The sequence below is a fragment of the Podarcis vaucheri genome (assembly GCF_965113315.1).
Source record: "Podarcis vaucheri genome assembly, chromosome: 10".
Lineage (NCBI taxonomy): Eukaryota > Metazoa > Chordata > Lepidosauria > Squamata > Lacertidae > Podarcis > Podarcis vaucheri.
In genome coordinates, this window is record NC_138748.1 from 19,619,260 (window position 1) to 19,644,110 (window position 24,851).

Sequence of the window (24,851 nt, forward strand, 5' to 3'; positions counted from 1 at the left end):
AATGTAGGAAAGACTTAATACCGCACAGAGCTAAGGAGGTGTGCTTATATAAAACTGTACAGATTTGCTAAGAAAGGGATAAGACGTCTGAGAAAACTCCAGTAACAGTTACATCAGCCTTCTCTGCCAGGGTCTTTTTATGTTTTGGTATCATACTGCTAAAAGCATCCTTTGGAAAGGATTGACCCCACTTTTTTCGCCCCCTATTTGTGAACCCTCTCAGTCTAGAAGCAGGAACATCCACCAGCACTGTTCAGAGGAAGAGCTGAAGTACTTCACACCCCTTTTTTCATTATGTACCAGTACATACAGTTGTCTGAGGATATAACAGATGGGCTGCCTTTGTCAAAACATTTACAGCCAGACACTATCGACTGCTTCAGATAGATAGCAGACAGCAGGTTTTGCAAAACATATAAATTTCGTAAATATCCATTCGGCAGGCTGAAGTTGTTTCTGAGCTCCCCCCATTTTTTTGTTTCTGCAGGATGGCTGGACACCCTTTCATGCTGCTGTCGATGCTGATAATGTTGACTGCCTAAGATTTCTTATGTACTACGGAAAGCCGGAAGATGGAAACTTTGTGAATGGAGCAGATGCTAATTCGTGCCTCTTTGACTTGGAGTGTGGGGTTGACAGCTGCAACCGTAAAGCAAAGCCCATTGTTTCTGCAGATCTCATCAACCACGCTGACAAAGACGGCTGGACTGCAGCCCACATAGCAGCGTCAAAAGGCTTTAAGGTCAGTCAGCCTGCCTAATAGATTGTTAAGTGCGACGTGGTATCAAGATTAAGTCACTGTTCCACTGGCTGTGTGTGCGCGACTGACACAGTCAATACTGTGTTTTTCACATTCGTCAAGAAGTTTATAAAACAATGAGGAAAGGGCTGATAAAGCTTTTTTTTTTTTAATAGACTGCATAGCAGGTGAGGAAGATATGAAAGATGTTCCTAGAATACGAGCACTGGAAATATTAATAGACAATAAACTGAGAACAGTTGAGATCATTCCATTAGATTGTTTGCCAAAAGTTTCAGGACAAGCACATAGAAGTTCTTTTTTCTGACAGTACACGATTAACATATGAAAGTCATTGTCACAGGAGATGGTTATGGCCCACGAGAATTGACCCAGACCAGATGTTCTCATTGAGGCCATTGTAAAACTACACTCTCAAGGTTGACTCCATTTGTTGCATTGGTACGAGTGCCAGATTAAACCCTGTGGAGGCCCCTAGGCAGTCGAAATCTCGGGGGGTGGGGGTCGCAAATTACCGTATTTTTTGCTCTATAAGACTCACTTTTTCCCTCCTAAAAAGTAAGGGGAAATGTGTGTGCGTCTTATGGAGTGCATGCAGGCTGTGCAGCTATCCCAGAAGCCAGAACAGCAAGAGGGATTGCTGCTTTCACTGCGCAGTGATCCCTCTTGCTGTTCTGGCTTCTGAGATTCAGAATATTTTTTTTCTTGTTTTCCTCCTCCAAAAACCAGGTGCGTCTTGTGGTCTGGTGCATCTTATAGAGCGAAAAATACGGTACCTCCAATACGTTTTTGTAAATTTCTCTCAGGATCAGATCACTATTATTTAGATCCGTTGCTGCAGGGTGTCAGACTTTGAGGAACCTGACCTCTTCCATGGTGGCAGCCAAGAATCAGAGAAACGATATAAATTCTTACCAAGCAATTTATTCAATAATTCACAGAGAGCGACAAGCAATGCAGCCTTCCCTAAATAATGGCATAACTCCAAGTAAAGTCCCACCCCCCTACGTCTCCCCTATTCTACATCACCCCTGCGTCGGCTAATCTGAGCTTTCTGCTGCTGAGCTCTCTGATCTACTACCCTCAATGAAAGCATGGTCCTGAGGGGGCGGGGTAAGGAATACTTCCCAAAACACTGAGTCTGTCAGCTATATCTCCCCGGTGCTTCTTCTTGCTGTTCCTCTTCCAGTATTTCCCAGCTTCTGCCCTCTGCAGCCTCTGAACTGTGCCCTTCTGCAAACCACTGTTCTAAATCTATACTGTCCTCCTGTCCTTGAGAAGGTTCAGGAGAAGGGGCGGCAATCCCCACCATTCCTCCTCTGTCTACATCATGTGAGAACCTTCACGTCAAGATGTCTCCTCCATTAGGGTTGATGGCAGTCAGTGCTATTTTTCTAGACAAGACGTGCCGGAACTCACCATGAGCGCCTCCCTCATTATCTTAGAATGGCAGTGGTGCCTACCTGAGAATTCCAGTGAGTCCCCACTAAAAAAGGGGCCCTATGGTGGCAGTGGTGGGGGCAGTGACCATTGCAGATTGTGAAAGATATGCTGCAAAGGATTGGACCTTGGGTGATTTTGGAAAGGTTTACACAAACCCAAGGAAGATAACAACAACTTTATGGAAGATATATCAATGGCTATTGATAGCTCTTAACCATAAGAAGCAAAAATGTGACACACACACACACACACTCAGAATGTCTGGGTCTCAGATGCTGGGATTAAATAATAGGATTATTGCCACCGCCATGCCTTGGTACTTAACTTCACATGCCTATCAGGAGAAAGTTCTTAGGTGAACGCTGTTGAAAACAAAACTCTAAATTATATTGACCTTTGGATATGATTTAGCTGATTTAGCATTATTTTTAGCTGTCCACTACAGCTGGCATCATGTGATATCCTTGGGGGAAAAGACACCTGATAACAGAAGCCGATTTTGCAGATTGTACAGTTTGCAGCAGATGGCACAGTTCTTGTGGCCAGTGGGAAGCTTCTAGCTATGATTTAAGTTAATAAATTTAGATCAGATTTATAACCATGAACTGGTTTTCATTAAGTGGCTAATTCAATTATAGGCACTAAGCACTTGGAAAGGAGAAACATGCGTAGGGAACCCCATCATTCTCACTTAGGAGACATCCACATAGAGCTGGGGGAATCATTTTCAGCCTGAGCACCACATCCCCTTCTTGAGAACTTTCCAGGGCCCACATGCCTATGGTGGGCAGGGCAGAAGCAGAAGCAGGCAAAGCAATACTGTACTTGTGGGTTTCACCTTTGCCCAGTAGGCTCATTTCTTCATATGGCTCTCTATCCTCCCTCCAGGTGAGCAAGAAGCTTTATAAGAGTTCAGCGGCACATTCTGGCCAGGCAAAAACATTCTAGGCAGGGTACACAGCAGGGCAGGTGAGGGTGTGGCTGAGGACGGTGACTTCCATAGTACCAAAACATCATGATGCTGGGTGCATTAGCCATTTCAGCCATGCCCCGTCGGAAGATTACAGTTGCAAGGCATGATTTTTATAAGGGCAAGGCAGTCCCTTAGGCTACCCATTTTGCCTTTAAATGCTCAGCTTGAGCTGCATCCAGTAGCATTTTGGCAGCCGGTGCAAGCTCCCTCAACAGATGTTTTACAGTGGTACCTCTGGATGCAAACGGGATCCGTTCCAGAGCCCCGTTCGCATCCTGAAGCGAATGCAACCCACGTCCGCAATTCTGCGAGTGCACGGATTGCGATTCACCACTTCTGCGCATGCGCGTGGGGTCATTTGGACCATCTGTGCATGCGTGAGTGGCAAAACCCAAAAGTAACGCGCTCCGTTACTTCTGGGTCACCGCAGCACGCAACCCGAAAATATTCCTCCCGAAGCTACTTCAACCCGAGGTATGACTGTATATGATGCTGATGAGATACCTCTACCAACAACCTAGCTGCGTTTTGCACCAGTTGCAGCTTCCAGGTGAAACTCAGTGGAAGCCTGGTATAGAGCATATTGCAGTAATCCAGTCTTGAGCTTGCCAATACAAATAGTAGCCAAGCTCTCTTGGGCCAGGAAAAGCCTAAGCTATCTTCTCAACTGAAGCTGGTAAAAGGCATTCCTATCCAACGAGACCACCTGCACCTCCAGACAAAAAACACCCCCACACTTCATCCTTGCTCCTCCAGAGGGAGTGCAATCCTATCCAGAACAGCTAACTATATTCTGGACATGTGAACCATTCACCCAGAGAGTCTCTGTCCTGTCAGCGTTTAAACTCAGTTTATCGGCCCTCATCCAGCCCACCACTGGTCCAGAGTTTCCACAGCTACTCCCAATTCAGGTTTACATATTCAGACTAGGAAAACATTAAATGAGGGGCTCAAAGTTCTCCCTGTCAGAAAACCGAACCTCTTAATAGATAATTTCTCAGTGTTTGGAAGTATGTATTTTAAGGACTGAAATGAGGACACTATAAAAGCTAGATTCAGGTAATAACTTAGTTTCAGCTCAAGCTAATTCCTTGAAACCTTCCTGCTCTTATCTTCCCAGAGTTGCCTAGAAGTCTTGTGTAGCCATGGGGAACTAGAGGCTGAGAGGGAAGATAAATGCAACCAAACCCTGCACGATGTTGCCACCGATGACTGCAAGCAGCTTCTAGAGAATCTGAGTGAGTAACAGCTAAGTCATGAATACGTGGAAATTTCTGGAAAAGCAGCAGATTCTGTGCGGCGGCCAAGCATTGCTGAAAAGCCCATTGCTGTAAATTGCATATTGTTACGTAGTTGTATGTTGCTGATTCTCAGGTATACTGGGGTATGTGTGTGACAGAGAGATGTAACCGTGGCTGAATATCAATTTACTGCCATGGAGACTACATCTGAATTGGAGACTGCTCCTAAACAGACAGGCAAAATGGAGTCTGCTTTTGTAAATGGGAGCTAAAATTCCCTACTGCCACATAGCTCTTTCGATTGGGTCCCACATCATCCAGAAGGAATCTGCCTTGTCAAAGTTTTATAGTGTTACCTTGGCATCACTTTCAGGCAAATATAGTGCAGGCTGACTTTTTTTATTGTTGCTGTTGTTGCTATTATTTACCGTATTTTTCGCCCCATAGGACGCACTTTTTCCCCTCCAAAAATGAAGGGGAAATGTGTGTGCGTCCTTTGGGGCGAATGCAGGCTTTCGCTGAAGCCTGGAGAGTGAGAGGCATCGGTGCGCACCGACCCCTCTCGCTCTCCAGGCTTCAGGAAGCTATCCCAAGTCTTGCAAGCCCGGCGGGAGTTCCCGCGGGCTCACATGGCTTGTAGGCTGCAGGCAGGTGTCCGCAAGCCTTGCGCACCTGGCGGGAGGTCCCGCCGGGCGTGCGAGGCTTGGGGCAGCAGCCTGCAGCCCGAAGCACGGGGAGCCCTACGGAGGGCTCCTCGTGCTTCGGGCGGATGTCCGCAAGGCTTGGGGCGGCAGCCGCGGCTGGGGGGGGGAAATAATTTTTTTTATTCATTTCCCCCCCCCCAAAAAAACGAGGTGCGTCCTATGGGCCGGTGCGCCCTATAGGACGAAAAATACGGTACCACTTTTGCCCATTGGCATGCTGCTGTTAGGTCAATTAAATCGTGTGTCACCATTAAATCCCATTGGCTTGAGATTATTTCATTTGTCATATATTCAGAAGCAGCTCATCAGGTGGAACTGAACCACTGACTACACCACCTTTTGGAAAAGGGCAAAGGTGGTGGGGATGTTGGCTTGGTGGAACGCAACAGCAGAGCCAAGCCACCTGCCATACCTATTTCATTGCTAAAATGACCCAATGGGATTCTACAGCGCAGAGTTAACAGCAACTCATAGTCCTTTGCGCAAGGCCTCTCACTGAGATCACACTGAAGCTGGAATCCAAAGTAAACTTTTCCAGTGTTATCACTGAACTGGATCGCTAGGACAATTCTGCCTGGTGTCTCCCATTCAGTTTGTAATGCTAACACTTAACTTTTTTTAGAATATGCTTTTCATTAGTTTTCCTTAACAAACACACACAAGAAATTAACAAAAATGATAAAATAATAACAAAAAAACCATCCATATATCCATATGTTCTTACAAAAGAACTTATGCCACCATGTTCTTAATTCCCAATTCCTTATCTTCCCCATTAGACTTCTGTTTTCCTTAAAGTAGGTCTGTCTTATTATCTGTTTAATAAACTGCTTCTTTAATCATTTCGCCATTTCTTCTGTTATCTGAATACTATACTTAGAATCCATATTGTGGTTTACAAAAATTGATCAAGCATGTCCAGGTTTTAACTTGAGGGCACTGGTTTTATATATTATATATACTTTATAAATTTCCCGCTCCTTTTTGAACTTTCGGGTTGGCTGTCTCCTAATTGCCTCCATCATTTTTGCCAGTTCGAGATATTCAGATAATTTATCCTGCCATTCCTCTTGTGTTGGTACTAATTCTGCTTTCCAATTTTTGGCAATTAATATTCTTGCTTCTGTTGTAGCATATTATTCTTAAAACTTAACTGTGAGCATGTGACATCTCTCTGGAAAAGGCAGGCACTTCTCCCTCCACCAGGGGAGTCCCTTATGTTGAAAGCGAAAGCCCATTATGTATATACCAGTCCTGCTTTGGTCCCTGTCAGCTGTGTGGTTTGGCTGTGCACCAGAAAGAATTTCTGTGCCATATTTATGCCGTGGAGATTGGATATGCTGAGGCAGCTTATCTGGAGCCCTAAATTAGCACCTGCATGGATGTGTCCCTAGGGTTGGATCTCACATGGAACTTTAAATGGAAGTGTTAATAGAGTTGTGCCCTTTAACATCAGTTGAGGAGCATGGAAGTAGATTGTTTTCCGCCACTGAAGCAGGAAGAAGAGTGGATTTTGCAACACAGGGATCTGTGCTGGAGAAGACCGCTTAAGAGAGCTTTTTCTCTGATAGGCTTTCCACCTTCCTGTCTTAAACCGTAGGCATTTGGCATCCCAACCCACTTCACAGCACAGCAAGATTTGGAAAACAAAATATTACCATTAGAGGCGGGAGTCAATTTCCCCTTTTGTTCCCTTGTTTTTGTTTCTACCACTTTTGTATTGGTTTTTGCCACTATTTATTTATTTATACCACACCCATCTGGCTGGGTTTCCCCAGCCACTCTGGGCGGCTTTCAGCAAAAGGTTTAAAATACATTAAAACATCAGTCATTAAAAACTTCCCTAAACAGGGCTGCCTTCAGATGTCTTCTAAAAGTCTGGTGGGAGGGCGTTCCACAGGACGGGTGCCACTACTGAGAAGGCCCTCTGCCTGGTTCCCTGTAACCTCACTTCTCGCAATGAGGGAACTGCCAGAAGGCCCTCGGAGCTGGACCTCAGTGTCCAGGCTGAAAGATGGAGGTGGAGACGCTCCTTCAGGTATACTGGGCTGAGGCTGTTTAGGGCTTTAAAGGTCAGCACCAATGCTTTGAATTGTGCTCGGAAACATACTGGGAGCCAATGTAGGTCTTTCAAGACCTGTGTTATGTGGTCTCGGCGGCCGCTCCCAGTCACCAGTCTAGCTGCGGCATTCTGGATTAGTTGTAGTTTCCTGCCCAGTAAGAAGTAACAAGAAAAAAAGCCATTATTTTATTTGACATAATAACTCTGAATTGAAGGAAACAAAGTTTAAAGCTTGCCTTCTGGTTCCATGTAAAAATAACTTTTGCAGTTGTTATGCAACTTATAGTATACATTTAGTTATTCTGTAGCAACCATGAAAACATACTTCTTCCTGTGTGGTCCCAAATTGAAAACAACATTTTTTCAAACATCTGCACTTCGATCTCTTGAGTACAGTTCACAGGAGACCCTTCAGGTTTCAGTATGGAAAAAAGATTTCAGCACTGTTTGGAGTGTGCAAAAGCCTACTCTTGGAATCACAGAAGATAAAATGCGAACCAGCAGTATATTTTAATACTATTTTGTTGTGAATACCGGATGCCTTTTTATACTTCATAATAACTATAGCATTGAGATCAGAACAGAACAAAGGGACACATCATATTTCTACCTTACTGCATGTATAACTAGTACTTAGGCATTATAATCAAGCCATTCAGAATGCTGAACCTGCGATTTGGCCAGAGTATAAAATAATTATAAGCTAGAGCCACCCGCAAATGGCTTCTCAAAATTGTCCACCCTATTTGTGGGCAAAGAAATTGAGAAGAGCTTTTCAGCAAATCTCTCCAGAGAGAGAGAGAAATATCCAAACAGTTTATTGAGGTTTGGGGCTCATTAGCACAGCTTTTCCTTATATATTTCTTATTTTTCACATCTCGTAAGGCGATGGAAGAGGGGTAAAGTCAAACTGTTGGAGGGTTACAGCACCTGCTGTGGCTGTACAGGCCGCTGTGGGAGAGATACTGTACGTTTTATTGCAGGTGAGGCAGATGAAGGCATCCAGTTTTGATAGTGATTGTGTGTGTGTGTGTTTACATGTCTTTGCTGCATTGGCAACTTGTCCACCTTGCACCTAGCATCATTCGTGTGTGTGTGTGTGTGTGTGTGTGTGTGTAAAATGGTAGAAAACCTTCCAAGAACATTTTTCAAAATGGCTTTTTTCTTCTAGAAGGGCGAGAAAAAGAAAAACCTTAGCTTTTTCCTCCAACGATGACTTATGAGAAATTTCAGCTCAGCTCTAGTATAGTTGTATGTGGGCTAAAACACAGCACAGAGGAGAGACTGCCTCCCTGCTTTCCCTGTTGTAAAGATGATGAATGCCCAGTATACAAAGAATATGAAGGAAGGTAGAAAGAATAGGTAAAGAACTGGCAAAAGATGAAAGCAGGGCTGGACATATTAATGGCTCTCAAAATGCGTAACAAGGTGTCAGAAGTGGGGATTTTTCTTCCCACATATGGAAACAAGGCCAAGAACTAGTGGAATTCACCAGACAGGTTTTTAATTAAATGTTAGAACAACAGTCCTAGCAGTTTCAGAAGTTGAATAAGTGATTGTGAAATCATTCGAGATTTTTAACTGAGGCATTACTCTTCATGAAGGTTGTTCGGAGTTATTTAGGTACCGGGGTATGATGTGTTTGAACTGGCAGTTAGAGCAGTCATGCCCAGGTGGTCCCTTTATAAGTTGTTGGCATTTCCACAGGTGGTGCAGAAATAGTTATTTAAATGCCATCTGTCTCCATGACAACCATGCTAACAGCAACGTTATGGACTGCATCGCCTTTCTCAATTGGGAAAACCACATGTGCAGGAAGGGAGCCTAGTACCAGCAGTTCAAACGCAAGTCCATTAATTGGCAGTCATCACACCATATCAAACATAATCTAAATCTACCTGTACCATCAATCAAATTTAAAATGAGATCAGCATGGAATATACTCAATAACAGGCATTCTGATGTGCTGTGGGAAAGGTTAAAATACTCCCCTATGATTACTTTGGAGTAGTTCAGACCTCATGGAAATCAAAAGGTGGACACAATTGTTCTGTCGTCACACATGATGGTCATTATGCAAGCCACAAACTTTCGTACATCAAAGCCTTTTCTGTGTGTGATGTATTGATTCCCTCACATTTGAAGTGGCTCTCAGACATTTTTGGAGTTTTCCCTACAGCTAGATCAAATGATAAAAAAAAATGGCTATACAGGAAACGAACTTGGATTTATATTCTCTTCTATCTGATGGAGCTACCAACTGTACCCTGGGATGTTGTTTTTGAGATGTGTGGATGAATACTCATATTTTTCTTTTATTTATTGTAATTGTGTCATTGCATCTAGATTTTGCTACATTCAAGTTCTCCCATTCTATTTAAACAGATGCTCTGAAGATACCTTTATGGATTGCACTTAGCCAGGTGGAGCCAGCCCATTGTGGTACAGATGATCTCGAAATGGAAAACACCATATGCGTGCTAAACATCCGCAAGCAGACAGCATGGGATGATTTTTCAAAAGCAGTGAGCCAGGCAGTGGCAAACCATTTCCAAGCAATCACTTCTGATGGATGGAAGAGCCTAGAAGACTTGACACTTAATAACACCACGGAATCCACCATCGGCCTCACTGCAAGCAGTATATTATCCATCAAACTTGGTATCTATTAGCAGTCTTAGCTCTGTAGAAAAAGAAAATTCCTCTATGTTTTGGGTTACATGGTATGCAACAAGTATCTTGGCTAAGAGCGTTGTACTGAACTCCTGGTGTATTATGCAATTGAGGGGATGTGGGTGGCGCTGTGATCCACTGAGTCTCTTGGGCTTGCCAATCAGAAGGTCGGCGGTTCAAATCCCCGCAACAGGGTGAGCTCCCGTTGCTCTGTCCCAGCTCCTGCCAACCTAGCAGTTTGAAAGCACACCAGTGCAAGTAGATAAATAGGTATTGCTGTGGTGGGAAGGTAAACGCCGTTTCCGTGTGCTCTGGTTTCTGTCACGGTGTCCCATTGCACCAGAAGCGGCTTAGTCATGCTGGCCACATGACCCAGAAAGCTGTCTGTGGACAAACGCCAGCTCCCTCAGCCTGAAAGCGAGATGAGCGCCGCACCCCATAGTTGCCTTTGACCGGACTTAATCATTCAGGGGTCCTTTACCTTTTCTTTTTTACCTTATGCAATGGACTGATGGAATATAAAGAAACACAATTGTTCTCTGTATATACTTACCCAAAGTCCAAAATCGAGCCATGATTAAACAAGTAAATGCCAATACATTAACTCTGTGCCCTCCAGATGTTTCATTATGATATTAGTATAGTGGTACCTCGGGTTACATACACTTCAGGTTACATATGCTTCAGGTTACAGACTCCGCTAACCCAGAAATAGTGCTTCAGGTTAAGAACTTTGCTTCAGGATAAGAACAGAAATTCCCTTAGACTACATCTGATCTGTTTGGATCCTCTGCGCAACGTAGAAAAGGGCAGTGGACCTTCTGTTGACGTTCGTCCCTGGCATATTGGCCGCACTCTGGAGCCAACTCTAGACTTTCAGCATAAGCTTATTTTTCTTAGTCCCCTATGTCATGGTAGCTTTTAAACATTACAGAATAAGAAAGGTACCATATTGTACAACTCTGGTAGGTAAAGCCAGAAGTGGGGTGAATCTTGTGTCCTTAGTTTGAGATACGACATTTCCAGGAATCCAAACGAATTGCAAATTCCTTTTTTTAAAAAAAGAGTAGACATTACATTATTGTTTAATAATAATGATGATAACTTTATTATTTTTGTACCCCATCCATCTGACTGTGTTGCCCAAAGCACTCTGGGGCACTATATAAAGCTTTTTAAAACACTAACGGTTTATATTTCCATTAACTATTCGTTAAAACTAACCAAATTTAAATTCATGTGACATGGCATATACAAGTGTCTTCAAATATAGATGTGTTGTGTGTTTGTGTATATAAGCATGACCGATTTCATGTTCTTCTTAACAGGCAATGTTTCGTGGTCAATAGGTCAGGCATTTCCTCAACCACCTTGGGAATTTTTGAAAAGGAATCAGGTGGAACATATAATCATATTTTTGCTTGGTAAGTATGTCTGCTCCTACTTTGGCTTCACATATTTGCGTAAATGTTTATTGTGATGGATAGCCAATGGTTTGCTGACAGTTGTCATCTTAAGTAGTTACATGCTACATTCTTATTAAGCTTTGAAGTTCAGTGAATAGAGAAGCTTTGCTTCAATATGTTCAAAAGGGAAAACCTGAAAAACAAGGAAAGCAGGGAAGTTTATGGCCACAAAATAGTCTTGTCTAGTGAAAATATTAGAATAATATTTGTGATCCATATTTTTAAAAATGCCCTTCACAATATGCAGTTTCACAACTCTCAGCAAAACACGCACACATTATTATTATTATTATTATTATTATTATTATTATTATTATTAGTCAGCCTGGATAAACAAAAAGCAAATACTCTGAGCATGTGCAGTTTCACATTATTTTTGCTCACTTCCTGACTGGTTACTCTTGCCCACTCATATGACTGCTGTGAAGATATAGAAAGAGGCATAAAATGGCTGCAAAAGGAGACTTAGAGCTTGTATCATAGGCATTAAATTTTGGATCGTTTAACCAGACTGATTCATCTTTGTATTATAAGGGGCCATGTCTTTCCCTCCCCACCCCAATATGCAAATTAGCATAGCTTCAAGTCTTCAACCAGCCTTATTGTGGTCTGAATAAGTCCCACTTATGCTCAATCGAGCTTAATCCCAGGTTAGTGTGCACAGTGGATTAATTCCCAAAAGGAGTTAATTTAGGCCTCTAACCAATGTGGAAAGCAGAGTGATCGGCTTTCGTTTTTAATATGGTGTTGCTTTTGTAGTTCACCATTTTTGCCATTAAAAAGGTAAAGGGACCCCTGACCATTAGGTCCAGTCGTGCCCGACTCTGGGGTTGCGGCGCTCATCTCGCTTTATTGGCCGAGGGAGCCGGCATACAGCTTCCGGGTCATGTGGCTAACATGACTAAGTCGCTTCTGGCAAACCAGAGCAGCGCATGGAAATGCCGTTTACCTTCCCGCCGGAGTGGTACCTATTTATCTACTTGCACTTTGACGTGCTTTCGAACTGCTAGGTTGGCAGGAGCAGGGACCGAGCAACGGGAGCTCACCCCGTCACGGGGATTCAAACCACCGACCTTCTGATTGTGGTTTAACCCACAGCGCTTAAGAAAAAAGCACAAAGTCATTTTGTTTCCTTATTGCTCCAGCTGGCATTGTGTGCCACTTAACCTGGGACTAGGCTCCATTAAGCACAAATATATTTACTTCTGAGTAGACATGTGCAAAAACCACAGTCTGTGCCTCTTTCTGAAGTCTGCACAATTTGCATCTGGCCAGGCTGAGAGGACTCTTGAACGCTTGTATTTATTGTGTGGCAGTAATTTCAGAAAATAGCTTCTCGGGAGTACCTGATCTGGGGAGTCCAACCACTGGAAAGATTCATCATGGTTGGTAGGATGAAAGAAAGGGCAAATTGCAGAAATTCCAAGGGCAAGAAAATGAGACAGAAGCAGGGAATGAAAGTACAGTAAGCTGGGGAAAGCAGAACCTCTTTAGGACTGCAGGGATCCCTATAGTCTGGTGTCCAAAAAACGTGCTCATTTATCACAGCTCTGGCTCTGTGCAGCTTCACCCCCCACAGAGCTTAGGGTTGTTTTCATTTGTATCCTTTCCTTTAAAGGTCCTCAAGAAGGCTGTCTGCACAGTGTGACTTATACATCTATGATCCATCTTCAGACGCTGCAGAATTACCTCAGGCTGGTAAGGATCAGCTTAGTTCTGCCTTAGCAACTTTCATCGCTCTCCACCACAATCGTTTTGTAAAAATTAACAAACTTCTTGTGTTTTCTAACTGTTTGGGGGAACAGTCTCCTGTGCTGTGCCCTTCTACAGTACTCTCTAGAAGGGAGCCAGCGCTCAAACCTCTGCGACATACAGATTTTTTCCCACATTTGTCTTCTCTGCCAAGAGCCAAATATGTTATGGACTGATTCAGATAACCAAGTTTCTCATGGATCTTACCATGATGACAAAACCCATGTTGAAGTGGGAGTAAAATAGTTGTGTGACTGAACCCTCAGTCCTCCTCTTGAGGTCTTTTAAACTACAGTGGTGCCTCGGGTTACATACGCTTCAGGTTACATACGCTTCAGGTTGCAGACTCCGCTAACCCAGAAATATTACCTCAGGTTAAGAACTTTGCTTCAGGATGAGAACAGAAATCGTGTGGTGGCGGTGCAACGGCAGTGGGAGACCCCATTAGCTAAAGTGGTGCTTCAGGTTAAGAACAGTTTCAGGTTAAGAACGGACCTCCGGAACGAATTAAGTACGTAACCAGAGGTACCACTGTAATTGGCTCCTGGTTGCTTTTGAGCAATTGGAATCTTTTATGGCTATGTCCCCACCACGACAAGTGGTTCCATTCTGCTGCTCTGAAAAATGAATTAGCGAAGCAGCCACTCTAGAAAGGCACAAAACAGTGTTGGCACAGAATGTTTTCTCCCGGTCTATGGGCTTTGAAGAATGCAAGTCTTAACTCTTATTATCTTGCTGGTTTTCTCTACCTGTGCCAGAATGCTACTGCTTTCTTAAGGCTATAAAGAGAGCCTTGCTGGATCAGTTCCAAGGTCCACTTTGATCAGGCACCCTGTTCCCAAAAAGTTGCCCGGGTGCAAATCCACAGACGAGCTGTGATGGCAACCAGCCCTCCCATACCAGCAAATGTGATTCAGAGGAGCATTGCCTCTGAACATGGGTGCTTCATTTACCATATTTTTCACTCTATAAGACGCACTTTTCCCCCTTCAAAAATTAAGGGGAAATGTGTGTGCGTCTTATGGAGCGAATGCAGGTTCCTTGGCTTCAGCGATAGCAACGCAAAGCCTGCGAAGCGCAGAGGGAGAGCTCCCCCCACACTCCGGAGGCTTCGCGTTGCCTTTCGCTGAAGCTGCCTGAAGCCCCCGGAGTGCATCACAAACTCCCGCTGTGCTCCAGGGGCTTCAGGCAGCTATCCGCAAGCCTTCGGAGCGCTGCAGGAGTTCCCACTGCGCTCCGAAGGCTTGCGGATAGCCACCTGAAGCCTGGAGATCGAGAGGGGTCGGTGCACACCGATCCCTCTTGCTCTCCAGGCTTCGCTTCGCTGGAGAGGCGCTGCACAGTTTTCCCTCTCTGCGCAGTGCCCCTTCAGCGAAGCGGGAGGAGAAATGGAAGGGGCTCCGTTTCTCCTGCCGCTTCGCTGAAGGGGCGCTGAGCAGAAAGGGGGAGAATTTTTTTTCCCCTGTTCTCCCCCTCCTATGGTCCAGTGCGTCCTATAGAGCGAAAAATACGGTAACTATCATGGCAACAGAACTGTCATGTAACAGCAAGATGGGGAACTAATTCTCAGACCCAAGGGCTACGTTTCTGGCCCCCTGGACTGCACCATCCCATTGCCTCCTTCACCAGCCCTTCACATGCTTTTGCCAGGCTGGAACGAGTCACATTATAACATTGTGAGTTGCATTTGTTGCGCTCTCTCTCTCTCTCTCTCTCTCTCTCTCTCTCCTTTCACCTCTAATTCCCCACCTACCGCTGACAGGTTGTCCTTGAGGGAATGCAGACCTCAGCCTGCAAACAGCTCACCCTTCCCTGCTATAAAGCTTCACTAAAGTTTCGTACACCGAGTTCACTTACTATAAAGTTCCTTTTACTATCCGTTTCCACTTAAAAGCAAGGAAGCAAAATTCTCAGGAGTGGCAAGTTAGCCTTCAAAGGACATGGCTATTACAGTGGCAGAGAGCTAATTTAGTCCTCTTGGAATTCAATTTGTAAACTTATCTTCAGAACCCTTTACAGGTAGTTACGTTGCTAGGAAACTGAGACACGAGCGTTAGATTTCGTTCCGGGAATAGCAGCACAGGAAACGCAGAATACTTGAAAAGCCCTCCTCTGTAGTCATTCTATCCAGATACATAGATTTTTTTAAAAAACCACCTAAATCATGCTCACAGTCCAAAGAATTGCACGGTTCATTCTGCGCAGCCAAGGGGATTCTCAAATAGCAGGACTGCGCGCCATTGCTTTTGACACTTGGTAAAATGTCACAGGGATCTACTGGTTAAAGGGGAGAAAATACAACAACTCTGCTGAGCAAGTCCTTGGATGCACCCAAAGTAGCACTTTACATCCTGGCATTTGATATTAAATGGCATTTTGATTTTCTGTTTCAGGGGTAATAACTGACTGGTGTCTTTGTTAACATTCACTCCAGTTAATACATTATACAGTACAGTGGTACCCCGGTTTAAGAACAGCCCTGTTTACAGATGATTCGGTTTATGAACTCTGCAAAACCGGAAGTAGTGTCCCGGTTCGCGAACTTTACCTCGGTCTAAGAATGGAAGCCGAACGGTGGAAGGGCACCGGCAGCGGGGGCCTCATTAGGGAAAGCGTGCCTCGGTTTAAGGATGGTTTCGGTTTAAGAACGGACTGAGGTACGACTGTACCTCAGGTTACAGATGCTTCAGGTTACAGACGCCTCAGGTTACAGACTCCGATAACCCGGAAGTAGTACGTCTGGTTAAGAACTTTACCTCAGGATGAGAACAGAAATTGTGTGGCAGTGGCGCAGTGGCGCAGCGGCAGCGGGAGGCACCATTAGCTAAAGTGGTACCTCAGGTTAAGAATGGACCTCCGGAACGAGTTAAGTTCTTAACCCGAGGTACCGCTGTACTAAGAATCAAAAGCATCATTATAGGGGCACTCATCCTTCCAGACTTGTGATGTAGGGATGGTAGAATGGTCCTTAATTCTTTTATGAACCCTGAATAGAAACAGAGCAATTAACTGTTACCATTTTATAAGCTGCTGGCTGTGAGCATCCCCCCCCCCCGCATTGAAATGGGTACCAGGTGGCCACCCATGTTCTAATTACATTTTTAAAAATCTGTAAGGCTGCAATCCTACATAGCAGGTTCTCGGGAGCAAAGTCCCTTTTAATTCAGTGGGACTTGCTTTTGAGTAGACATCTATGTGATTGCACTATAAGCAATGTCTAAAGAACAATAAACACCTCTTTTCATTCATTTTAAAACAGGCCTGTGAAAGTACATATAAATATTACTGTGTTTATCTATAGGTGGAACAGTACCGCAATATTATCTTCCATGGTCCAGAAGGAAGCTTGCAAGATTATGTGGCATACCAAATAGCCCTCTGTATGAAGGTAAGAAGATAAAACTATACAACATTTTGGCAAGGGGCATGGAGGGTGGGTAGAAAGAGCCTATTATTCACCTTTGCTGAATTTGTGAACTTTTAACACAGCACAAGCAACTGGCTGCAGGATTCAGCTGTGAAATTGTCAAAGTGAAGATAGATTCTGATTTCTCTAAGGAGCAACTTGCAGAATTATTCATCAACAGCGGTAAGATGATTTTAATAAATCAGCGGAGGCTTGGATTTAAAAAAAGAAGGCTTACTTGGAATGATGTTTACAAAGGAAATAGTACCCTATGGCATATTTTTAATCTAACTTTTCAGAAACTCCAGAGACAAAAATTGATGTTGTGAAAAAGAGACAGAGCCTAAACTGAAGACAAAATTTAATGCCAAGCTTTGAATAGTTTTATTTTATATCTCTCCTGACAGATGTGAGGATAGGTCGGGGATTTAAAAATGCCCCCCCTAAAAAATACAATTATTATTCATGATTTGGAAATATTTAATTCATATGAATAGCATAAAATGAAATGAAATGAAGGTAAATTAAAGTTGTTTTATAGGTATTATAAGGGATAGGCAGAAATCTCTCAATATTTCATTCCCATACTGAACCTCATGTGACTACATCCCTCAGGATTCACCCAGAGTGTTTCCACCTCTAAATCATTCTTCACCAATGATTGTAGGAATAACACTCCCAAGAGATTTACAGGCATCTCATACATCTGTCTAGCACAGGCATAGGCAAACTTGGCCCTCCAGATGTTTTGAGACTACAATTCCCATCATCCCAGACCACTGGTCCTGTTAGCTAGGGATGGTGGGAGTTGTAATCCCAAAACATCTGGAGGGCTGAGTTTGCCTATGCCTGGTCTAGCAAAATGAAATAAAGAACAAATGATGATGACGTGACGCCCAGCAAGTTCATCCCTGACTACAGTGGGGCCTCCTGCTGCCGCCGTGCCGCCAGAGCATGATTTCTGTTCTTATCCTGAAGCAAAGTTCTTAACCTGAGGTACTATTTCTGGGTTAGCCGAGTCTGTAACCTGAAGCGTGTGTAACCTGAAGGCCCCATTAGCTAAAGTGGTGCTTCAGGCTCAGAACAGTTTCAGGTTAAGAACAGACCTCCAGAATGAATTAAGTTCTTAACCCGAGGTACCACTGTATTTTGATAGGGCTGGTCTAACAGTCTAACTTGTCTGTAACAAACAAGTGAAACTTTTTCAAAATAACTAAGTTAGCTGTTTCAGTTTAAAAGTTAGGTTTATAAATGTCAGGCTTCAAGGAATCAACTTCCTCCCCTCCACCCTCCTGGCAGTAGATAAACAGAGCATACTGAACGGAGTCTTCTTACCAGTTAGAATTCTTTAATAATCACAGCAAGGGATAACGAACATCTCCCTTTAAGAATTGTGGTGTTTTCAATTAAGGCTACACTCCGCCCCGCCTGTCCCTCTCTCAATCCACATCACCTCCACGTCTGGTACCCTGATCTTGAAGTCTCTTTGCTTTCTATTCAGCAACTTTCTCAGCTCTCCTAGAACGTGGGGCGGGGGGAAGGGGGATGTTGTCCAGCGACTGTGAATCCGTTAACCCTCTCTCTTCCAATGTGTTTCTTCTCCTAGCTGCTCTTCATCTGGTATTTCCCAGCTTTTCCCTTCTGAGCTATGCCCCTCTACAAACCACTGTTCTAAATCTATACTGCCCTCCTGCTCCTGGGGAGATTCAGGGTCAGGGGGGAAAGGAGGTGGCACCCACAATGGCTCCTCGTTGTAACCCCCCTCAGCACTGTCCCTGACAATAAGCAAAGTTGTCAAAAGTGTGCATCTGTTTTGCCAGACACAAAGGCTGGAGACAGAAAATGTATTTGTTTAGTTAAGAGAGTTGAGAGGAGTTCCCATTCACTGTTGCCTCTGCTCAATCAGAGGTGGGCAGAACCCAGTATCCTGGGAGAGATGCGCATTGCCCCCTTTTCGGTCAACCGAACAATCATTTGGTAAGCAGAGAAAAACCGATAACCTTCCCTCTGCTGATCTGCGGAGGGAGGGGCTGTGTGCTTCTGTGTGTGAGAGAGAGGGGGCACTATTCTCACTTTTGGTTAGACTAGGGTTACCAGACGTACCCGGGGACAGTTCCCAGATTTGAAAATCTGTCCCCGGACAAATTCTGTCCCCAGAATGTCCCCAGATTTGCAAATCTGTCCCCGGGAAATGTGGCAGCAGCAGCCTCAGCAGCCCAGAGCCAGCCTCTTAGCGCTGCTCGGTGCTGTGGCGCCCGCCATTTTTCCTGCTCCACGGCAGCGAGCATCTCCTGAAGCCAGCCAGAGCAAACTGCACTACCAGGCTGGCCCCTCCTGGGCAACGGCCGCCTGCCCATGACTCCTGAGCCTCCCCTGTTCTGTCAGAACAAAGGGGGAAGGGGGAAGGAGATCAGGGAAGGCTCATGCACGCCATTGCCCAGTTTTTGCACATTTATGTTTCACAGGGTGCGAAAGAAGGGCTTTGCACATTTATACAATATGCATGTGTGCTTGGGCCCAGGGCCCAGCTTAAAAAAAGAAGAAGAAAAAAGAAGTGTCCTCGGATTCATTGAAAAAAATCTGGTAACCATAGGTTAGACTCCCAACTGCTAGCATGTGGCCCTTGGAGAGATAGCCAAGAGGGAATGTGGCCCTTGAGCCAAGGAAGGTTGGTCACCCCTTCCGTGAGATATTTGGGGGGCAAAGGGGGGTGGACAAAAGCAGCATCAAAGTTCCTACATGCTCTAGATATGTTTTTATTATGAAAAATGCATGTTGTAAATTGAGAGAGGCAGGTCTCCCTCTGCCAGCCACAATAAGCTCTTTGTATCCACAGGTTGCCTGATCCCCGTGAAACAACCTTCTGTAAACAACAGAACCATTGTAATTTTAGAGAATTTGGAAAAAGCGACATTATTGGAATTACTGGGGGAGTTCCTTCAACCCCTTGAAAACCGTGGCTCTGAGAACCCCTACACGATGAAGAAAGGTACAGAAATGTATTTTTGTTTCTCTGGGGTTCATTACTATGGAAAACACACTTTTAAAGTACCTGAAGGCGTGTGCATGCACACGAAAGCTCATACCAATAACAAACTTAGTTGGTCTCTAAGGTGCTACTGGAAGGAATTTTCTTTATTTTGTTTTAAAGAGCAGAGTTTTCTTTGGAAGCTTGCCCTTGACACAGGCTTAGCACAAACACACAAACATGCCGGCCTGCACCTGACTCCTCCCTGATCTCTCTGCAGCGCATTGCACTGAGCTAAGCCATAGCCTTAGCAGGACACCTGAACCCAGGCTCATGGATTAGCTCTCTCCAAACAAACCGCAAGCTATAAGCAAGGTTCATCGTATGGTTTGAGGCTTAGCTCAGTACAGAATGACAGGGGAGTCGCATATGAACCCTGCCACAGTGATATGTAATCCATTTAAATGAGCTTGCATTTGGACTCTGGTTCTTGATTAGCTCTATCACCTGGATGTTTTATTTTGAGTTTTTCTTCTCTATTGGTTGTTTTGTTTTGGTTTTGTTTAGCCAATGGTGCGTCTGAAGCTTATTACTTCCACGAGAATTGTTTTCTTATGGGGACCATTGCAAAATCTCGGCTTCAAGGCTCCGACTTGATGGTTCAGCAACATTTCCTCTGGGTTCAGCTAAGATGGGACGGAGAACCGATCCATGGCCTCCTGCAAAGGTTCTTAAGAAGGAAGGTTTTAAGCAAGGTAGGAGCATGCCTGCTTGAATGTCAGGTCACTATTCACTACAAAAGGTGTTCGGCGTTACTAGAACCAAATAAATTAATAAGAGAACTAGAGCTCTTCCATTTTGGAGGACAAAGAAGTGAGCCTTTGTATACAGCTCAATAAGCTTCTGCGATTTAGTTTATGAATTGAGATACAGTTAAACCTCTGTACATTGTTGAATGTAATTCGTTCTGGAAGTCCGTTCCGAAACATTCGACAACCGAGGCGAATTGGTTGCAAGAGCTTCCTGCACTCAAGCGGAAGCCACGTCAGATGTTCAGCTTCCAAAAAAACATTCAAAAACCGGAGCATTTACTTCCGGGTTTTCGGCCTTTGGGAGCTGAAAAGTTTGAAAACGGAGCCATTTGGGAGCCGAGGTTTGACTGTATATATTTATAAATACACAGTTGGAACTTCATCATCATTCCTACGTACCAGCAACAAACCAGTAACTTTCGTGCATAAGCTTTTCTTAAATCAAATTGCAGAATTGCTTTTGAGCGGTCTTGGCTTATTGGTAGTCAATTACATCACCAATATGTGTTAAGGAGGCATTTTCTGCCTGCTGTAACTGCTACCATTTAAGACTTCAATAGAGGTGCAGTGTGTATTGGATGTGTTGTATGTACTGTTTAAGTTAAATGTTATTAGTAATATGTAAACTGATCTTAATTGATGTATAGTAAAGTTTATTTTAAAAAAGAAAGAAAAAGAAAAATCAACCCAACTGTACTGCAGCAGTGTTGAGTTGTTGCGTGATGATAAGCTCTCATCCTTCAGGTTTGGCACAGACACATAATTAAGAATAATAATAACAACAACAACAACAACAACAACAACAACAACAACAACAACAATAATAATAATAATAATAATAATAATAATAATAATAATAATTTATTTATACCCTGCCCTTCTGGCTGAGTTTCCCCAGCCACTCTGGGCAGCTCCCAATTGAGTGTTAAAAATAATACGTAAGAGATGGAAACCACTTCGGGTCGGTTTTTAAAAGCAGTGACACCTCTACACACTGCACATATTACAACATAAACACATCAAACACACCCTTGACACTAACTTCCTATTCTTTTCATTGTGCTATTTTACATTTGTTAACCTATACACATTTCATTATTATTAATTTCCATTTCTTCCAATTGGTTTTATTATATACTTTCTTTATATTTCATGATTCATTCTACGTCTGCCCAGAGGTTAGCATTATCACAGTAATTTCTATTATATTCTTCAAAAGTTATTCAATCTTTATTAACTTTTTGTATTGAGTTTCTTCTTATTCTTCCTTTCATCTTTGCGAGTTGTAGATATTCAATCATTCTCATTTGCCAGTCTATTTTGGTGGGGATGTTGTCACTTTTCAAATTCTTACCTATTAGAATCCTAGCTGCTGTGGTTGGAGTATAAAAGAATAAGAGAATTTTCGGATATCATATATAATGAAATTAAGAAGATTCTTAAATTTTCATTCTGCAAAAAACCTGAAGCCGCCGCCTTCTTCTTCTTCTTCTTCTTCTTCTTCTTCTTCTTCTTCTTCTTCTTCTTCATCTTCTTCTTCTCCTTCTCCTCCTCCTCCTCCTCCTCCTCCTCCTCCTCCTCCTCCTCTGATTGTAGGTCTCCTGGCAGCATGGAGAGCTTCAAATCCTAGTTAGCAATGGATGGTTTATCATCCTACTCCCTTTAAAACGAAGTCATAAATCATTGCTGCTTAGTGAAACTGGTGTTTGTCAGGAGCTAGCTTTAAGTGATTTTTCTTGAGCCCGTGGTGGCGGAGAGCTGATTTCGAGAATATATGGCAGAGGGAAATTTAGCAGGTGTGACTTCTTCCGCAAGCAGCACCCGAGAGACAGTTCTTTGACAGTTCTTCTAGGAGACCCAGAAGCCAACATGGATTAAGAGATTGAAACCTCAAGGATGTGAGCCCATTGTAAATGAAAGCAAGCTATACATCGCTGCTTTGATATTTAGATATGTTGGGTTTGTTGTGTTCTTTCCACGTTCAAGGCACACCACATACATCATCACAGTAATATTTGTATAAGGTATACTGTAGTCTATGCAGTCTCAAAAATGATAGAATGATCTCGATACGAATCCAAGGCAGACCTTTTAACATCACAGTAATCCAAGTCTATGCACCAACTACTGGTGCTGAAGAAACTGAAATTGACCAATTCTATGAAGACTTACAAGACCTTATAGAAGTGACACCAAAGAAGGATGTTCTGCTCATTATAGGGGATTGGAATGCTAAAGTAGGGAATCAAGAGATAAAAGGAACAACTGGCAAGTTTGGCCTTGGAGATCAAAACGAAGCAGGGCAAAGGCTAATAGAGTTCTGCCAAGAGAACAAGCTGGTCATCACAAACACGCTTTTCCAACAACACAAGAGACGACTCTACACATGGACATCCCCAGATGGGCAACATCGAAATCAGATTGATTATATTCTCTGCTGCCAAAGATGGAGAAGCTCTATACAGTCAGCAAAAACAAGACCTGGAGCTGACTGTGGCTCAGATCATCAGCTTCTTATAGCAAAATTCAAGCTTAAACTGAAGAAAGTAGGAAAAACCACTGGACAGGTAAGATACAATCTAAACCAAATCCCTTATGAATACACAGTGGAAGTGAGGAACAGGTTTAAGGATTTAGATTTGCTGGACAGAGTGCCTGAAGAACTATGGGTGGAGGCTCGCAACATTATACAGGAGGCAGCAACTAAAACCATCCCAATGAAAAAGAAATGCAAGAAAGCAAAGTGGCTGTCCAACAAGGCCTTACAAATAGCGGGGGAGAGAAGGCAAGCAAAATGCGAGGGAGATAATGAAAGATACAAGAAATTGAATGCAGATTTCCAAAGAATAGCAAGGAGAGACAAGAAGGCCTTCTTAAACGAGCAATGCAAAGAAATAGAGGAAAGCAACAGAATGGGAAGAACCAGAGATCTGTTCAAGAAAATCGGAAATATGAAAGGAACATTTCGTACAAAGATTACCATAATAAAGGACAAAAGTGGTAAAGACCTAACTGAAGCAGAAGACATCAAGAAGAGGTGGCAAGAATACACAGAGGAATTATACCAGAAAGATATGGATGTCTCGTACACCCCAGGTAGTGTGGTTGCTGACCTTGAGCCAGACATCCTGGAGAGTGAAGTCAAATGGGCCTTAGAAAGCACTGCAAATAACAAGGCCAGTGGAAGTGATGGTATTCCAGCTGAACTGTTTAAAATTTTAAAAGATGATGCTGTTAAGGTGCTACACTCAATATGCCAGCAAGTTTGGAAAACTCAGCAGTGGCCAGAGGATTGGAGAAGATCAGTCTACATCCCAATCCCAAAGAAAGGCAGTGCCAAAGAATGCTCCAACTACCGCACAATTGCACTCATTTCACACGCTAGCAAGGTTATGCTTAAAATTCTACAAGGAAGGCTCAAGCAGTATGTGGACCGAGAACTCCCAGAAGTGCAAGCTGGATTTAGAAGAGGCAGAGGAACCAGAGACCAAATTGCAAACATGCGCTGGATAATGGAGAAAGCTAGAGAGTTCCAGAAAGACATCTACTTCTGCTTCATTGACTATGCAAAAGCCTTTGACTGTGTTGACCACAGCAAACTATGGCAAGTTCTTAAAGAAATGGGAGTGCCTGATCACCTCATCTGTCTCCTGAGAAATCTCTATGTGGGACAAGAAGCTACAGTTAGAACTGGATATGGAACAACTGATTGGTTCCAAATTGGGAAAGGAGTACGGCAAGGCTGTATATTGTCTCCCTGCTTATTTAACTTATATGCAGAATTCATCATGCGAAAGGCTGGGCTGGATGAATCCCAAGCCGGAATTAAGATTGCCGGAAGAAATATCAACAACCTCAGATATGCAGATGACACAACCTTGATGGCAGAAAGTGAAGAGGAATTAAAGAACCTTTTAATGAGGGTGAAAGAGGAGAGCGCAAAATATGGTCTGAAGCTCAACATCAAAAAAATGAAGATCATGGCCACTGGGCCCATCACCTCCTGGCAAATAGAAGGGGAAGAAATGGAGGCAGTGAGAGATTTTACTTTCTTGGGCTCCATGATCAGTGCAGATGGTGACAGCAGTCACGAAATTAAAAGACGCCTGCTCCTTGGGAGAAAGGCGATGGCAAACCTAGACAACATCTTAAAAAGCAGAGACATCACCTTGCCAACAAAGGTCCGTATAGTAAAAGCCATGGTTTTCCCAGTAGTGATGTATGGAAGTGAGAGCTGGACCATAAAGAAGGCTGATCGCCGAAGAATTGATGCTTTTGAATTATGGTGCTGGAGGAGACTCTTGAGAGTCCCATGGACTGCAAGAAGATCAAACCTCTCCATTCTGAAGGAAATCAGCCCTGAGCGCTCACTGGAAGGACAGATTGTGAAACTGAGGCTCCAATACTTTGGCCACCTCATGAGAAGAGAAGACTCCCTGGAAAAGACCCTGATGTTGGGAAAGATGGAGGGCACAAGGAGAAGGGGACGACAGAGAATGAGATGGTTGGATGGTGTTCTTGAAGCTACCAGCATGAGTCTGATCAAACTGCGGGAGGCAGTGGAGGACAGAAGTGCCTGGCGTGCTCTGGT

General features: G+C 43.7%; 1 protein-coding gene across 2 annotated transcripts in view; it reads left to right on the forward strand.

Moving 5' to 3' along the window:
* The window catches only part of CTTNBP2 (cortactin binding protein 2), a 122,156-nt gene that overhangs the window by 73,775 nt on the left and 23,530 nt on the right, over window positions 1–24,851 (forward strand). For both annotated transcript variants that reach the window (XM_082239439.1, XM_082239438.1), the window contains exons 8-16: window positions 488–742; window positions 4,297–4,414; window positions 9,569–9,844; window positions 11,185–11,280; window positions 12,941–13,020; window positions 16,376–16,462; window positions 16,564–16,663; window positions 19,317–19,469; window positions 20,016–20,203. In XM_082239439.1, the coding sequence (XP_082095565.1) occupies window positions 488–742; window positions 4,297–4,414; window positions 9,569–9,844; window positions 11,185–11,280; window positions 12,941–13,020; window positions 16,376–16,462; window positions 16,564–16,663; window positions 19,317–19,469; window positions 20,016–20,203 (1,353 nt within the window). The remainder of the gene's footprint in view (window positions 1–487; window positions 743–4,296; window positions 4,415–9,568; window positions 9,845–11,184; window positions 11,281–12,940; window positions 13,021–16,375; window positions 16,463–16,563; window positions 16,664–19,316; window positions 19,470–20,015; window positions 20,204–24,851) is intronic.